The sequence below is a fragment of the Trachurus japonicus genome, chromosome 5 (genome assembly GCF_045865225.1).
Source record: "Trachurus japonicus isolate A0001 chromosome 5, Traja_1.0".
In the NCBI taxonomy this organism is placed as follows: Eukaryota; Metazoa; Chordata; class Actinopteri; order Carangiformes; family Carangidae; genus Trachurus; species Trachurus japonicus.
Window position 1 is genome coordinate 15,200,983 of NC_140911.1, and position 18,217 is coordinate 15,219,199.

General features: G+C 42.2%; 1 protein-coding gene and 1 long non-coding RNA gene across 3 annotated transcripts; one reads left to right on the forward strand and one right to left on the reverse strand.

Moving 5' to 3' along the window:
• Positions 1-571: 571 nt before the first annotated feature.
• Positions 572-2,548, reverse strand: blacat1 (BLACAT1 overlapping LEMD1 locus). The gene has a single exon (XM_085776509.1). It carries the CDS (start codon positions 2,514-2,516, stop codon positions 2,382-2,384), a length of 135 nt encoding a protein of 44 aa, XP_085632635.1. The 5' UTR covers positions 2,517-2,548; the 3' UTR covers positions 572-2,381.
• A 4,843-nt stretch (positions 2,549-7,391) lies between these two features.
• LOC146987286 (uncharacterized) lies at positions 7,392-9,260 on the forward strand. 2 transcript variants are annotated; one of them, XR_015035922.1, is made up of 3 exons: positions 7,392-7,485; positions 7,652-7,842; positions 9,053-9,260. It is a non-coding gene; the product is annotated as an uncharacterized LOC146987286 (long non-coding RNA). The 2 variants fall into 2 exon arrangements; XR_015035923.1 differs by having other exon boundaries at positions 7,398-7,533.
• The last annotated feature ends 8,957 nt before the right edge of the window (positions 9,261-18,217 follow it).

Genomic DNA, 18,217 nt, shown 5'->3' on the forward strand with positions numbered 1-18,217 from the left:
TGTGTGTGTGTGTGTCTGTGTGTGCATGTGTGTGTGAGTGAGCAACAAATCGTTACCAATTTCAAGTCTTTCGCCATTACTGGAGCGAATATTCCTCTCATTAAAGAGGTGAAATGGAGGGAGCGTTAAACGAGAATAATGCAGACAGATCGGGCTGTTTTTTTTTTTTTCTCCGCCACCCCCATCATACACACACACACACACAGACACACACACACACACACACACTCATCCTCAGAAAGTTATCCACTGTAGCCAATTAGCATGACTGCTCTGTCTAGCATTAGCCCCCCTCTTCCGTATCCAACTCTCGCTCTCATTACCGTCTTTTCTCTCTCCTCCACTCCTATCCTCCTCCAGCCCCTCCTCTCATTCTCTCTCTTTCTCATTAGGGCTGCGTCGTAACACAGTGAATCATAATAGGTGCTCTACACTGTGAAATGGCTTTAGCTTTGTCTCATTTCGCCGCTTGTAGTAGGAGAATGAGCAAACAGACAATCTATTCCACGCAGGCACAGACACACACCAAGAGACACAATCAGGCCCGTCCATTAATCTGTCGTAAAGCAGCTTTTTGCCTGCCTGAAGAAATCCCTGATATTCAGAGTCAGAGAAAGAGGGAGCGGGGGCTAATCTATGGGAGCTGCCATGCAAGGCCGTGTACTGTTCACTGATAATAAACAGATGAACCCGATGAGGAAGAAGAGTTTTGGGAGGAATGTAAAAAATTGAGGAGATAGTGGAAGGAGGGGGAAAAAGAGTGAATGAAGTGTAAGGCCGAAATGTGGATAGAGAGCAGAAGATGGATGAGTGGACATGCGTGTGTGTGTGTGTGTGTGGAGGGGAGTGGAGCAGCAGCGAGGGGGTGGAGACAGCGGCACCGAGGCATATTCTAAGCCCTGAATGTAAATATGCGTGAGGGGATTATCACAGAGTGCCAGGCGCCGCTTTTGGGGCTTTGTTTCCGTGACACCGTGACGTTGGCTTTGTTTCCCTGACAGCAGACGTGTGTGTGTCTCTGTGCGTGGTGTGTCATTGTGTGTGTTTGTGTGTGACATCCAGGCATCTGTTTCCTGCTGGAAAAGGTTAATTACATCTCCACTGCCTGACTGGACGTGCCATGCATAATCCCACACGCTAATGAGACCTGTGTGCGCACGCGTGCGTGCGTGCGTGTGCGTCTTTGTCTTTGTGTCTCGGTGTTGCATCCTGAAAAGGCGGCTCCATAGCAGCTCAATGGATATCTTAACCACTTGTTTCAGGTTTGAAAGTGTATTGTTGCAGCCACTGAGAAAGACAGACACATTCGCTCGCGGTCGGACTCGTACACTCATACAGGTGACAGCTGGAAGCGCACTGCGGTGGCATTTATGGACACATACCCCACCCCCCACCTGGGGACATTAATTGATGGGTCTGCTTCGGCATGTGTGTTTGTAATTACTCGTCTGCCCGTTAATGAGACAGAGATGCTACGGCATCAGAGAGGGAACTTCTCACAGACACTGTTGCTCATTCTGACCCTTGACTCCTATCTTCACACTCCAGCTAAGCTGCTGATTGGACAGCTGCTCGGCTTTAGATCGCGCCCAGCTCAGCGTGAAAAGCGAGATGGGCTCCAGCCCTCCATGGGTGACTTTGGAAATTACTGCACACTTTCTCACTTGGCTGAAGTTTTCACTAAGTTGATCTGACACACACGCAAGGCAGGTGAGGAGGTGCAGAGCTCCTCCGAGCTTTGGCTCCGACCCAGCCTCCGTGGAGGAGCTACGATTAAGGAGGAGAATGGGAAAAGATGGGGCATCGGTGGGTGAGAGGTGTGACTGAGAGAAATAATGGATTTCTGGAGCCCGTTGCCTCCTCACACCTTATACAGTTCACCAGTTATGGCAAGAAATCAAACGGATAAGAAATCTGGGATCACATCAGCAGAGGCAAAGTTCTCAGTCAAGCTGCCAAGGGAAAATTAGAGTGCTGCAGAAATGGGAGATGGAGATGAGCTAAGAGTTTACAGGCTTTTTTTTTTCATCAGGCTGATTCATCTTGAGAAATGTGGCTCAAGAGAGCTTTGTGGTCGTTGCCTTAAGGAATAAGGGAGTTTAAAAAGTAGAAAAGAAATAAAAAGTGAAGCCTCAGACACGGATACTGTTGTTAAATACACAATATCCGGTTCAAGGATTTTAACATCTGAGCTAGAGCAGATGGAATCAAAAATGCCCAATTATTCAATTTTGAGTAAAAGCCCGTGGACAGTACCTGTTACAGTACAGTATCTTCATCACATAACATCAGACAGTCTGTAGTGAGCACAGTAAGCTGGGCCGAACAGTCCAGCCTATTAAAAGGATAAAGCCCCAGTGAAGGGGAGGAGAGCACCGCTGTCACACCTCTGTCTCCTGATCCCTCCAACGCTCTACCTCCTCACCCTCCTCTTCCTCCACTTGCTCCTTTTTCTTCTTCCTCCGTCCGCGGCAGAAGCCGTTGAGGCCACAGAAGCAGGCACAGGTGAAGGGCATGGCCTATCTGACTGGCAGCATCCACGTAACCTGCACAGAGAGATAGAGGGAAGGGAGCAAGGGGAGGAGGAGGAGGAGGAGAAGGGGAGGTGTTAAATCATTTATCCTTCAACTGCAAATCTGCCAAGACATCAGGCTGCTTTTGGGGAGTTTTTCTCCTAAGAAGTCTTTTGAACACACAGAGATATCTGAAATCAAAGGAGATTGGGGATTTCATTCTTTTATGCCTGCTGAGGCAAAGTGATGAGAAGTTTTTAGTGAACTCTGTGATGAAGGGATTTCCCTTCATTTGGCTTAATGTGATTCTCTTGCTTTTTGCCTGAAGGACCTGCCAAAAGTAAAAAATATAATTACGTGAACAATGGAGAAGTGCCTCCTGGTAGCCTACAATAGAGCTTGATTATTTTCCAGTTGTGGCATATATTGGGAAATTTCACCTGAAACTACTTTATCAGGATGCACAGTGGCATCCAGACGTCTGACACCACTTCCCCAAACTCACTTTCAGACCCTGTGAGGACTATACATGTACACATGTGACCGATGTGGTTGTTATAGGCATGCCCCAGGTGAGTTTCAAACCCCGGTCTACCACACCGTAGGGGACGATGCAAACCGTTTCACCAAGAGGTCAATGACCACTTGGCGGTCGGGTTTGCACGTCTTTTATGGGTGAGTGAGTTTAACTTCAGTACCGCTAACCACCACAAGTCGTCACTTCACCTCACTGGTCCCTCATGACTGTTTGTGGCTATACCCATGGACCTCCGTTAACACATAATGCAAAGTTATTTACGCAAACCATGCATCTCTTTCTGTTCTGAGAAGTGATAAATTCTTAATCGTTTTTTTCTACATTTAAGGATAACTTGGACCGCTGAACCTGGAGTAAGGTTCTAAGCAGCTTTGGGGGCCAGATACCATATTTCCTCAATTCAATTAAAAACCCAGTTTCTCCCCAAACACAGGCTGGGGAAAACTAAAAATCCACTGCCTGGGGCTGTATCCGCCTGGGACAAACTGGTACAAGGATATGATCAGAAAGTCTTTAAAAGTTTGTGGACTGTTGGTGAAAACTGATGGGAGTGAAGGCGACCTTATCCTCTGCTTCAAAGAGGAATAGCCTTGCACCACCAGACAGCAAGTCTCCACTCCATCTCCTCCGTCACCTCTTGTTGTTCATATGGTTGTTGCTAATGTGTACAAATTAACAGAGCAAATGGAAGGAAAACATAAAAATAAGGATGCTTCATAGTAAAATATGAGCAAATATATTTATAAAACAGAGGGAATTAGAAATAAATGCCTCTCTCTGATAAAAGCCTGCCTCCAATAAGGCGCAGGTACACTGGCCAGTTGAGTAAATAAAGGCTCTGGTTAATATTTAAGGGAAGGACATATCCCTGAGCTGCTAGGGTGTTTAAAGTGTAAATGATTCTACTTTAGGAAACCTGGGAACATACTCCTTCCTCAAAGATTGGCATTTAATTCAAAGGAGGTGGCATTGGAAGCAGGAGTGGAGTGAGGTGTTGGATGTCATGTTCAATCCAGAAGGCTAACATGGGTCAGAAAACTGTTTGTCAACCACTTGGCTTCAAATCTCGTCTGAGATTTACCATCATTTACATGGACTACCGACCTACTGTTTATAAACTGGCATAATCCAGTACATTTGTATCTGACAGATGTCAATATAATCCTTGAGGCGATGTGTGTGAGTATAAGTGTGTGTCTCTACATCGAGTTCTCATAGCAACAACCTTAATGCAGAGAACATTACTGAGGGTCAGTCAATAGGTCAGTCCAGACACACATACACACTCACACACAGTGGTAAAGATTGGCATGACAGTGTATTAAAGTGCTGTCACTCAGGGAGAGAAACTTCTTTACCGCTACACTTCCTTTTTCTTCATCCATTTGCATCTCAGTTACTCACTCTTTCTCTTCCACTCCTCTTGCTCTCTCTTGCATGCACACACACACACACACACACACACACACACACACACACACACACATATGCACAGCCAGAAGAAATCTTAAGGCTCACTAAACTTCCAACATTAACATTTTTCGATAGCATGCTGGAAGCCAATCACAAACGAGTGTAGAGATTAGGAGACGCAAGGTGAAACTGAGAGCTTCATTAAATACCAACCTGAGTCAGCAGCACTGGCAGGCCTGGCTGGGGAGTATATAGTGTGTGTATGTGTGTGTGTGTGTGTGTGTGTGTGTGTGTGTGTGTCTGTCTGTGTGCTGCTGTGCAAGTGAGAGAGAATGTATGACAAAAGCACAGGCACAGACCGGACATAAAGTGCATCCATGCATCTGTGTGTGTGTGTGTGTGTGTGTGCGTGTGTGTGTGTGTGGCTTCAGAGATTGATGTGCGCTTCAACCTGTCTCATATGGGGGCAATTAGCCGAGCTAGACTCTGGGCTGCCTGTAAGCAGAGACAAAAGCGCCTGAGGCCATTCAGTGTATACGGGTATGTGTGTGTGTGTGAGTATATATGCTATTAAACCTTCACGTGCTTCTCTTTTATCCCCCCCACCCCCCGTCACTCCACATATCCATCTAATCCTTGTCTGCAGATCTCCCACTCTGTACCCAATGGCTTTAGACCCTATGTGACATGCCAGAGAAAATCACATAGGAATAGAAAGCCATAAAACACAGCAGCGAGCCAGTCCTGCTGGTGGCAGGAATAAACTTTTCTCCCCACACAATGATAGAAGTGTGTGTGTGTGTGTGTGTGTGTCCACGTAGTGTTTGCAGCCCTCTCACTTCATGCCTTTAACACCCTCAGCTTGTCTGACAGCTTACAAGGCCCTGCAGAGGATTTACAACAGTGCTGCGACACCTCTCTCCACTGTGTATCCTTCTTGTCTCCCATGTATTCTCCAATCCCTCTCTCCCTTGTCCTTCGATCTCCTTCTGGCTCTCCCTCTCACCCCTCTCCCTCTCCCTCTCCCTCTTACACATTTCCCTACTTATTCTTTCTCTCCCCTCATCCCCCCAACTCCCACTCCCACTTCCACTTCCACTCGCTGGCCCTCAATCCCGAGCCACGCTGCCAGCCGTAGTTGGAGTCGGTGTCTTGTTGTGGTGGTGTGTGTAATTACTTAGGGTTCTTTCACAGGCGAGTGCAGTGATGAGACAGATGAAAACACAGCCTGCAGACCCTCTGAATTATTAACTGGCTGAAAATGGATGAGTCAACGTTAACAGAGAGAGGGAGGCAAAGCAGCCCACGTGCGTCCACAAATACACACGTAAATGAACAGCCACGGGCCAGAGTACAGTGCTGCACCATGTGTGATCCAACCGTGGTGGGACCCAAAGCCGAGTTAGACTGATTTCTTTGGTTGATGATACAAGCTAATGAAAAAGGAAATCAGAACTCTGAATAATTTAAGACTTTGATAAAAAAAAAAAGTTTTGCTGGTAAATTATTCATCTCAAAGCAGTGATATGCCCAAATATCCCCACCACTGAGTGACTAGCTGTGCGGCTCATTCTGTTCTAACAAGTTGTCAGTCCTGTAATTGATTTGGTATAATGGGCTTCAGTGTCTTATATGGAGCCAACACCAGTACCAATATTTGATCTCAAAATATCAGCCAAAATATCAGCCATAACAATTTAGCTAACAAGCTAACATGATATGTGACAATTCTAAAACTAGTATGATATTGTATTATACAATTTTTGATAAGTAGTCTGTATAGGAAATGATAAAGATATGTAGTCTACTTGCAAGTACATTTTAGAATTAGTTTTTCAGCTCAGTGCTCGCTGGTGGACAAACTGTGTGAAGCCCAAATTATTCTTCTAGCATCAGCAGGCCGCTGCGGCCTACAAGGACTGTCTGCATAATACCCAAACTGTATGACTGCTGTATTAGGCTCTGCTTAATAAAATGGTCTCCAGGCACAGTTTGCGAATATTTTTTTACCCAAAAGAGGTGAAGAACTTGATGTTTTGTACTTGCAAGTGGTTTGGTGTACAGGTAGTGAAATGTTACATAGAGAACAGTGCAAGCCATAAAACACCTTAATCAGACCAGTCAGATCAGATTGTACAACTTTTCTTTTTGTTTCTTGAGATAATCTTTATCAGATCAAAAAATCATACTGTAGAGTACAGTCCTTCTGTAAAAACAAAAAACAAAACACTGGGCACTGACCAAGCTGACTTAACATCTTTCAGAACTTGCATGACGTATGTAGCTGTCTGGTACAGAGGTGCCAGAGAACAACTTCACTTCTACCTGACAGGAGCAATAATGTCATCCGTCCTTCGCTTTGTTCTTATAGCTGTTGGCAGGAAAAGCACTCTGTGCTCCTCGGGGGCAAAATCAGAGGATTGTGTATTAGTCTTTCAAACCAAGCAGGAGACGGCAAACAAATTCTGGCACACCAGTATCTTTATCTGGAAGTCGTGGGGCGTCCCAGATGCTGCTTTGATTGCTTTGCACAATTACATATTACGCGTAATTAAACAGACAATTTTTCAAGCCAAATGATAATTTTCACTCCCGATGTCTCTTTGTCAGGCTGTAATTTGAGCAGTGTGATACCATCATGCCATAGAGCTCTTTGAGTATATACAGAACATATCTCTCACAGGATCAACTACTGGTCCGATATTTTACACTTCTTTGGTGTTTTATTTCAAATGTAGAAACATCCCGATGCTCCTCTCTAGTATAAACCACTGAAACCAAATCCTGCAACGTTGGAAGGTGGGTGGGCAGTGTTTGGCCCACCCAGTTGAGGGTGTTAACTGTATAGTTGTGACATCACAAAGTTACAGAAGTTCTGACAGCTAGTTTTAAGGCTCAATTTCTGAATACTGGCTGTGTGCATTTCTCTGTGATGCTTTCACAGTGTTAATACCGAACCTCAACCTGGTTTATAATCATGGATGTTTACCTTTATGCAACATGGGAGCTTTAAAGGAATAGGTAAAGGTTTAAGAAAACATGCATATCTGCTTTCTGGTTGAGACCAAGGTGAGGAGATTGTTGTTTCTTTTAGATAATAGACAAAAACACACACATACACAACTTCGAGGTTACTAACAATCCACACACACACATACGCACAATCTCTGGATATTTCCTCCTGTAGCTGGCGAACAAAGAGCTGCTTCACAGTTTGGAGGGCAATCCCTTCTTTCCGAGAGACTGCTCTAGCAACAAGCATGGGAATGGGAAAGTCAGAGGGCTGGAAAGACATGCCGAGATAAGAAGAAACGAGAGATAAAGGGAGTGGAGTTTGAGAACAGAACAAGAGGGCCACTCAGAGCGAGTTTAAAGCAGGTAGGATTAATGTCAAAGTCATCCATCCTTGTTTTAATCCATCTTTTTCAACCTCATCCCCACAAAAACTCATGGCGCCTCCTTGTATGCACTTGTATATGTATGTTTATGTGTGTGTCTGTGTGTGTTTGCCTGTGCGTGTGTGTGTAAGCTGATTTGTGTCTTATCGAGATCCTCTGTGGAAACAGACAATGTGGTTTATTTGTTATCTTCTTGTTTGGACGACAAGATAAGGCGATCAATGTTTGCAAGAGTGTGGGAGAACGTACCAGCACGCGCACATATGGATATTTATATATGTGTATGTGTGTGTGTTCTCAAATGTGTGTGTGTGTGTGTGTGTGTGTGTGTGAGGGGATAGATAAGCTGGGTGTTGTGCCTTTGCGTTTGAGTGACAGAATCCTAATGCTGATCCCAATGGTCAACAGCCCAGAGATATTCCACAGAAAGCTTATTAGACCTTTATCCATTATTTATACTATGGCTGCCTTCACACACACACACACACACAATGCAGAAACACTGTATGAGAGTTTGATTCATGTTGACAGGAGCTTGACATCTTCTCATGGACTCTAAGTAGCCGCTGACAAACCTCCATCCAGAACATTAGCCAGCGAGCAGGCACCAGCAGCTCTGTAAATGGGGTATAAACCAGAAGTTCTCATCTCGAATACCACCGAATCCCACAGCGCTTGCTTTCATGTGCAGCTTTTTAGGTCATTAAATGCAGGAGGTACACTTTAGAGGCACATTACAGTTCACAGAAAATCATAGATTATTTTTTAAAGCAGGAAATGCTCATAAAAGTGAAATGAGATGAAATGCCAGAAGATTTTATTTTACTTACATCTTGTATTCGCCGTATCAGCTGCAATCCTGCGTTTTTTTGTGTGTTTTTTTCCCTTTCACTCAGTCATTTTGAGGCCACAAGCAAAACCGTTTCCCTGTCACTTATCTGATCAAGTCGAATGCATAGATCGTCTCCATTTCCGTCTTTTCTTTACTGTCACTCAGACATTAAAACCAGTGCGTGTCCTGGATTCCTGCACTTGTTTCTGCTACCTGCACAAAGCTTTTACCTCTATCTCTTACATTCTTGTCTCCCACCCTCCCCCATTTTACCCACCCAACTCACTCCCTCTCCTCTCCTTCTTCGCTGTCCCTCGCTCCCTTGTTCAACACAAAATGCCCTCTGTCTGGCTTTCAGGTAAAAACACCCACCCTCTCCCACCGCCACCACCCCCAGCCTCGATGACCGAGAGGGCTGGGGGAAAAAAAACAGTTTCTGTTGTTCCAACACAAAGACGCCAAGCGGAGGGAGGGATGATGGAGGAGGGAAAGATGGATGCATGTATGGAAAGAGAGGATAGAAGAAAAGAGCAAAAAGGGGAAAGTCAAGGAAAAACTGATAAGGTGGTAAAGAAGGTGAAGTAGGAAAACTGAGGATTGAATGACTCCCTGTCAGGCTTAGGTATGGTGTGTGTGTGTGTGTACTGACAGGCTTGTGTCTGTTTCTATGTGTGTGTGTGTGTGCAAGTTCAGGTATATGATGGTGCGTTGGAGTCTCAGTCTGTCCTCATGGCTAACGGTCTCCCAGGCACAGCGAACAAAGAGCTTATTGACTACGCAACACACAGGAGCTTTCTCTCTTCTCAACAGGCCAGTGCTTTGTGCTTGCCCCCCCCCCAAGCCCCACCACAGACACACACACACACACACTCACCACCACCACCATCATTCCACCTGCGCCCAGATATATCCACCCTCTCCCTGAATACTCAACATCGATGTGTCCATTCTGTCACATGTTATTAAAAGTGAACTTTGATACTGAAGTGACAGAAACTCTTCCTTCTGCTAACAACATATCTGTGAATAATGATGACATTCTCCAGATAAGTCAGAGGTGATCCGTGAAACAATTGAACAAAAGAAAACTGTCTTAAGCCATGGCTGCAACTTTATATATTCATTTTGACTGAGGTTGATCATTTAAGTGTCAAAAATGCATATACAAAGGAACAAGTACACATGCCATGGGGATATTAAATTTCAAATTTTCTCTGACGAGTTATTTAACATGAATAAAGCAATTATCAAAATAGTTGCTTATGAGTGTCATGAGCTGTTTCATCAATCCACTAGTATTTTCATTGTTAAAGAGGAACTGGATCATGTGTGGAGTGTATAAAAAGTGCTACACTGACCTCTGTGAGGTGAATGAATAATGAGGTAAGTGATAGTGTTTGTCGAACCTTTGAAAAATATGCCTGAAACGCCCTCCCACGCAGGTTCCACAGAGTCAAAATGGAGGGGTGTCTGAAATTGCCGGCAGTTGTGCCACAAATTTTGTGGTGATATACCGTCGATGGATATTCACACTGGAAATTAAAGTGTTTCTTTGTGGAGAAAAAAGTAGTAGGGGTCTAGCAGGGGTAGTAGAAGTAGTTGCGCTTTCATTAACATGCTTAATTGGGATCGTAGGAACTGAAGAAAAAAAAAAAAGTATACAGTCAGAACAGTCAACAAAGCAGACCCCCAGAGATCTGTCATCACATTTAATTGGAATAATATACGGTATAATCTCAGATTGTTTTGTATAACATCACTCAAAGCAAATGAAGACCATTAGCACCAGCTGTGTTTTGTCGACTTTTCTAAAAAAAAAAAAAAAAAAAATCAACTGTGATGTTCGGTTACACCTACAGTATGTTGCACCTGAAATGTTGGCATTTGACAGCTCTGTTGTGACAAATAAACGTCATGTTGTCTGTTGGTTGCAATAAGGAACGCTCCTGCCCCCATGTGAGGCCATATCAGTCCTGGAGAGCCAATGAGGCGCTCCTGAGGTCTACTTGAGGTACGTTAATTATAACCTTCAGGTTCCCAGTGGGGAATAAGGCTTAACGAGGCCCGGGCAGAGAGCAGGGGGATTACAAGGTCTCACTCGCGCTACAGCTGTCTGGCCGACCATTGAGCTCCGCTATGAAGTTATGAACGTGCAGAATAATAATGCTGTAAAGAAGTGGCAAGAGCCTTAGAGGAGCTGTGTACAGCCAAAGGGAGAGAGAGACACAGAGGGAGAGAGAAAGAGAGAAACAGTCAGGATGCAGGGGTAAAGAGAGCAGGTGTACAAGTGTGTGTGTGTGTGTGTGTGTGTGTGCTGCAGCCAAGAGATTTCTCGCCTCAGCTGGTTGGACAGATTACCTGAAACTGAAAGGGGGGAAAAAAAGAAAATGTAATGAGCGAGAGAGAAAACAAGTGAAAATACAGAAAGGTCACATTGATCTCAGAGCCATAGAGAGACAGAGAGAGTGAGAGAGAGAGAAAGACAGATGGGGAAAGAGGAATGGGAAGAGCAGAGAGGAAGAAAGGCCACATACACGCTAATACGTTTTAGTAGTCAAATGCATCACATCTGCTACAACTGGTATTCACAGTTTTTCAGCTCTTACTGTAAAACTGAGCCTGTTGGAAACTTGTTGTGTTTTAGTCTGAATATGTCTTACCAGTTATTATATTCGCAACACATGACCTTCTCCAGATGAAGACAAATGTCATTAGCCTTGATTATCTGTAATGGATCCAGTAGATAATGAGTTATAACGAATGTATGTGAATGGTCATGTGACAAGCATTTTTAGTTGTGTTAAAATGGATGGAGGTTATTTTTGATAGGGAGACGCAACGTTAGTGTTTGGACACAATTAGTGTGGATGTAACCAAAGAGGTTTAAGTAGCTTTATGAGAAGCAGAATAAGTTTTGAATCGACAGGTGACAGTCGACAGTGTGCAGGAGTTCATCTTTTGCTAAATCTAGATGATGTTGGTCGACTGTATCATCTTACAGCATCAATTCATTTTAATGCAGGTTAGAGGGATGGTACTCCCTCTAAACCTTTAAAAATCTACAGTCTTTGAAGTTAAAGTTAAAGCTAATACAGGCTAAGGCTTCAGAAGTTTCAGTTAGCCAGTTAGGATGTAGACCACTGGATCACAAACCTACATTAGGCTACTAGTTTGATATTAGCCTAGAAATAAGATCATAGATTTTTCATCTCTCTTTCTCAGGGTGTCCTCAGACTTGTAGGAACTTGTAACACGTAAAATTTACCTTTGCAGCTTGTATATTTTCACCCCAAACAACTCATACTAGCTATATATGCACCAACTATGTTTGTGTAAATCATTAATAGCAGTTTCATCAAATTTCGTGTTTTGTCCAATCAGCCTGGTCTCAGCATATAAATGTTCGCTCTAGCTAGCTCGCAGTGACCCAGCTGTTTGTTTGACCCATTTATGCATTTGTGATCAATCAGACTTTAGGGTCTTTTTGAGTGTCTCCTTTTGTTTTGCCTGGAACTACTTTGTGTGGTTACACATGTTATCTTTTTCTCCTTTGACTTTGCATTCAATAAAGTATGAAAGGCCAAAGAGGCCAGAAATGTGTGAACTTGTCCCTGGACAAAATCAAACTTCTAAAGTCAGTTTTTAAATAGATTTGGCAAATGAGAAAATGCAGTTGTTTAAGTGCTGGAGAAAACATACTAGGACAGTAATACAGCCAGGAGTGAACGGCAAAGGGAGAATGACAGAAAAAAGGGAGAGAGAGAGAGAGAGAGAGAGAGAGAGGGCACCCTGCCCTAGATATTCGCCTGTAAGCTGCTCACAATGCAGACATGGCAATGGGCCGTGCGAGGCGAGCGCGAGAGAGGAGATGAGAGGAGAGCAGAGCAGAGATGGGCAGAGGAAAAAAGAACGAGGGACAGAAAGTCAGGCCAGAGAAAGGATTAGTGATCAAAGACAGCCAGCGGCCATCCTGAAAGCCCCCAACTCACACGCACGCACATCAACATGCACACACATACACACACACACACACACATTCATCGAGAGGGAGAGAGTAAGGGAGATTAGAGGGTTTTTTTTCCATGGTGTTAATCATTTACCTTCCTCCTATCCAGCAGCACCTTTACTGTGAGAATGAGCACTTTATGCACAGAGCCATTTGCATTATAGCCCAAGTGTAAATGTTAAGAGGGCAAACACACACACACACACATATATATGCACACACATTGATTGATTATAGTGCTTTAATGAGAATATATGCCAGTCTAACTCTCTCTTTAATTGGTTTCATAGCCTTTTCCCTGGAGAAGTGCTGGAGGGAACTTAAGCGGAAGAAAAAAACACAATATGACATCTACCTTTTCTTCCTGCAGAAATTCTGAGTTAGACTACTGAAACACTTTTAATTCCTACTCAACCTCTGTCTCCCTCACTCTGATGAGTCGCCGATGAAGAGATAAACAACAGGCTGGAGATACCAATTAGGCCGTCAAATGGCAGTACAACATTTTTCAGTACTCCTCCGCTTTCCAGAGGAGTAGTGGTTGGAAAAAAAGAAAAAAAATGGAGGAAGGAAGGAAGGAAAGGGGAAGCTCATGCAGTGAGGAGGAGGCGGAGGAGAAACTTTGTGAGAGCTCACATCTACAGTAATCAGGGAATCTTCCTTCTCAGTCTCTCTGTGCAATACACACACACACACACACACACATGCATGCATTAACACACACAGACTTGACCTCCACGAGCTGATCTCCCTCCTTGGTATTCCATCGCCCTCCCACTGGCTGACCTGATTGGCTAATGACGGCTCATTTATCTTGATGCAGCACCTGCAGTGTCTACAAGACACGTGTGTGTGTGTGTGTGTGTGTGTGTGTGTGTGTGTGTGTGTGTGTGTGTGTGTGTGTGTGTGTGTGTGTGTGTGCACTGTTGTTCCTATCTAAGAGGGGACATCGGCGTCGTTACACATTCACCAACAGGGGACCAAGCAGCCAACAGGGGACTTTTTTTAGGTCCCCTGTTGGACATGCTTTAAATCAACTTAAAATCATGTGAAAAACCTTCTGGTTAATTTTTTCAACTTTAGCCAAGAGGGGACCTGAGTGTGTGTGTGTGTAAAATACCATATTCAGCAGTGCCCCGGCAGGCTGGAGCAGGGATTTTAACGACTCATTCACACACGTCGTTTCTTACACTCCTCCATAGTGTGAACGACTTGCAGCCCCGGCAGCCTTTCAGACTGTAGAGAGGCTATCAAACAGGCTCCTTAGTGAACAAACCAGTACCTTGAAACATAATTTGTTATTCTCCGTAACAAAATATGAAGGTCCCAGTTTCATGGATGTCTTAAGTTTAAACTCAACACTGTATTAGGTATAATAGAAATTTTAAAATATTGAAAAAATTGATCACCCATGACAACATTTGAGATAAAATGGTCATTTAGATTATTTCTGTTGAATTCTGATTAAACATTAAAAATAATTGACCTTGCTATTGTTGCTTGTCCAGTTTTTTTAAGCACAGGGTTTCAATTTTACAATATACATGTGTTCTCAATCTGTATAGGAATTATTAGTTGACTTACATTGCAGAAAAAGGTCCACACTTGGTTTATATGGAATGACAGGGGTCCACTGTTGGTTGGTGCATAATGACACACGATCCCACTTAGTTAGCATGGAGTGACATACACACTCCATCATGTATGAATAAGAAAGAAATAAGCAAAAGTGATAGTTTTTAAGAGAAAACTTTCATCAAAACTTAAAACAAACATTTCTAATAAAGTAGCACCAATAATGTTGTAATTATTTTTTAAATGTAGGGTGTACTACTGCAACACACATTTCTACAGTCTATTCATTTTTTAATAGAGGGTTTTAGGATTTAGGGTAATCTTAATGTACTTGCATCATAAATCTGTATTCATAAGGATGTATTTTATTTACTGTTTTATATTACAGAAAACTCAATGGCAACCTACGATGATATATTATGTACAAGTAAACCATCAAAGAGTAACTGATATTAAAGTATTGGCACGGCAATTTGTTATCTTTGGGGAAAATACAGAGGGTTTGGGAGATCATCAGTTTGTCAGAGATACAAGGGATAATTCATTGAGAGGATTAATCTCACAAAGTCCCTATGTTAAACTATTGCCAGACACATTTCTACAGTCTATTAATTTTTCACTGTACTGGTGTTTTATACTACTTAACTGCATTGTTGTCACGGGAAAATACTTAAACTACTCACAGTTTGACATGGCCTGATGGCTCAGAGCCACAAAAAGTTACTTTTTGGCCACGTACATCTCATATAAATGAAGCCCTGTTGGGGCCACCTATGGTCAGACTTTTACTTTTTAAATGCATGTGATTTCAATTAATTTTAATGTATTTGCGTCATAAATCTGTATAGGAATTATTTGTTGATTTACGTTGGAGAAAAAGGTCCACACTTCGTTTATATGGAATGACAGGGGTCCACTGTTGGTTGGTGCATAATGATTCAAGTTCCCACTTAGTTAGCATGGAGTGAAATACACACTCCATCATGTATGAATAAGAAAGAAATAAGCAAAAGTGATCATCCGTAAGAGAAATTTTTCATCAAAACTTAACACAAACATTTCTAATAAAGTAGCACCAATAATGTTTTCATTATTTTTAAATGTAGGGTGTAGCCTACTACTGCAACACACATATCTACAGTCTATTAATTTTTCCCCTACACGAGTTTTATACTCCTTGACTGCATTTTTGTTATAGGAAAAATATTTGAATTAAAACTCAGGGTTTTAAGTCATTTTAATGTACTTGCATCATGAATCTGTATTTATAAGGATGTATTTTATTTACTGTTTTACATTACAGAAAAAGGTCCACACTTGGTTTATATGGAATGACATGGGTCCACTGTTGGTTGGTGCGGAGTGACACGCACACTCCAGCATGGGTGGATAAGCAGAAATGAGAGAAATTGCTAAGTTTTAAGATACATTTTAAATCTAAATTTAATACAAACATTTGTAACTATCAATACACATAACACACACACACACAAACACATGCAAACACACATATTTAGTTACTTAGGGTTAGTTACTGTGAAAACTCAATGGCAACCTATCATGAGACTTAAGGGAATATTTCAGTTATTGACATTTATGGATCAACAATAAAACATGTATGGGAAAATAAAAGAGGAGCTGGAGGGTCATCAGTTTGTCTGAGATACAAGGGATAATTCTTCTAGAGGATGGATTAACCTCAAAAGCTCAAAACTTTCATCAAAACTTAATACAAACATTTATAATGAAGTAGCAACGGTAATGTTGTGTTTTTTTATGTGGGGGGTACTGTGAAAACTCAATGGCAACCTACGATGATATTATGTACAAGTTAACCATCAAAGAGGTAGCCTACTGATATACGACAATTTGATATGGGAAAATACAGAGGGAATGGGGGATCATCAGTTTGTCAGAGATACAAGGGATAATTAATTGAGAGGATCCCTATGTTAAACTATTGCCACACACATTCACACAGTCAAAATGTTTTTAAACTGTCACGACCTCGAGAAAGCCATCCATGCGTTGCAGTAATCAGTTCTTCACTCAGTCGCCTCCAACTTGTCCCAAACGCTGCTGCCCGTCTTTTAACTAACACTAATAGACGTGAGCACATTACTCCTGTTCTTAACATATAACATTTTAAAGCACTTAACGGCCTGGCCCCACTGTATTTATCTGAGCTACTTTATTAGAAATGTTTGTGTTAAGTTTTGATGAACATTTTTTCTTAAGGATGATCACTTTTGCTTATTTCTTTCTTATTCATACATGATGGAGTGTGCATTTCACTCCACTTACTTACATTAAAATCAGACTGACTGAGACATGGGTAAATGCAATATAGAGTCACAGAGCATTTTTATGAGCTACCATTCTCTGCCAGAAATGTTGTCTGGGAACAACAGCTTACTTAACATGGCACAAGAAATTAGGATTCATCAGATTGTCAGAGATACAAGGGATAAGGCATTGTGTGGATGGAATAACCCCAAATAGCTCAATGTTGAACTGCTGCAACACAAATAAAAAAAAGTTGACAGTGGTGTGGACCGTGTCTGAGGAATATAGTTCTTGCTGTGTCCTAATTGTCCTTTACAAGGCTTTGTAAGGCTTTGCATGTGTTTTTATATTTATGCGTTCCTTTGTTTCCCTTGATTTTCTAAATACCTTTTAATGAGTAGTTTAACAGGGGGCTTTTTGGGGTTATTCCGTCCACACATCCTACATATTCCCTGTATCCATGACAGTCTGATGAATCCTAATTTCTTATTCCATGTTAATTGTTCTCAGACAGCATTACTACTAGCAGACAATGGTGGCTCATATAAAGGCCCTGTCACAGAATATTATAACACACCTTCACAAAACTCATTAAAGAACTGACAATTCTTTAGACAAAATGGAATATTGCTGGTACACCCACTCTTTACAGTTGCCACAGAAGTTGAGTCACCAAAGGCCATAGGTGCGTAGGTAGCACATGGCCAACCTAAGACCTGGGAATACCTGTGTCTCAGTCGGTCTGATTTGGATAAAGATATTGGCTGAAAGAAGGTAGAAACTCTGAAGCCCAACCTGAAAATGCTTAACGACCATCGTCAGCGACGACAAACCATCCCCCACACTGCCCACACTCAAGGACTGACACAGGTCACCTGGCACTCACTCCGCTCTCACTCCATTCACTCACTTCTCAGATCCCAGTTCAACAACTCTACCTTAAAGTTAGGATCTGTGAAATACATGAGTGCTGGCGACTTAACTACTTCAATGTAGAGGAATGTTTTGTGCCCACATCATAGACTGAAACCCCATTAAAAAAGTTCAACTCTACTTAGAAAACTGTGTGTAAATGTAATGAAGTCACATTGCTTACTACAACATGCACAAGGTTATACCTAGATAATAAGGAATATACACACTTGTGTTTAGCTGGGTACTGAAACGAAAGAAAATCATTAGGAAACAACCAAAATAGATAAGAAATGAATTACTTAAAAATATACATTAATTAGATAACCATCTTCTGAACACAATTAATTGAATTTGTTTATAATCCACTTCAGATGCTATGAATAAGGTAATATGGGATTGTTGAATGTACAATCCACACATCCTGAAAGCAATCAGACCCATTTCTGCTGAGCACCAGTGTGAACTGAATACAGCTTTTATTGTGTACTTCCCACTTAATGTAAACTCTCTGATCCTGTGCCAATCCTGTACCTTTTGACAACTTTAAATTAGGTTTCAATTTATACACCAATTTCATCTATAGATGTGTATGACGATGTGATACAGTGTGTAATATACAGAAAAAAACACAAATTTAGCTTTAGTTTTCATTTTTGTTGTGGACCAAAAATATTCAGACAGGTATACATGAACTCCAGTAGAGCTAACAGTTTGGTAAGTAAAAATGTGTGTTGCAGTAGT

Excerpts from the sequence above, each read along its gene's own strand:
- blacat1 (XM_085776509.1), bottom strand. The coding sequence starts at position 2,516 with ATGCCCTTCACCTGTGCCTGCTTCTGTGGCCTCAACGGCTTCTGCCGC.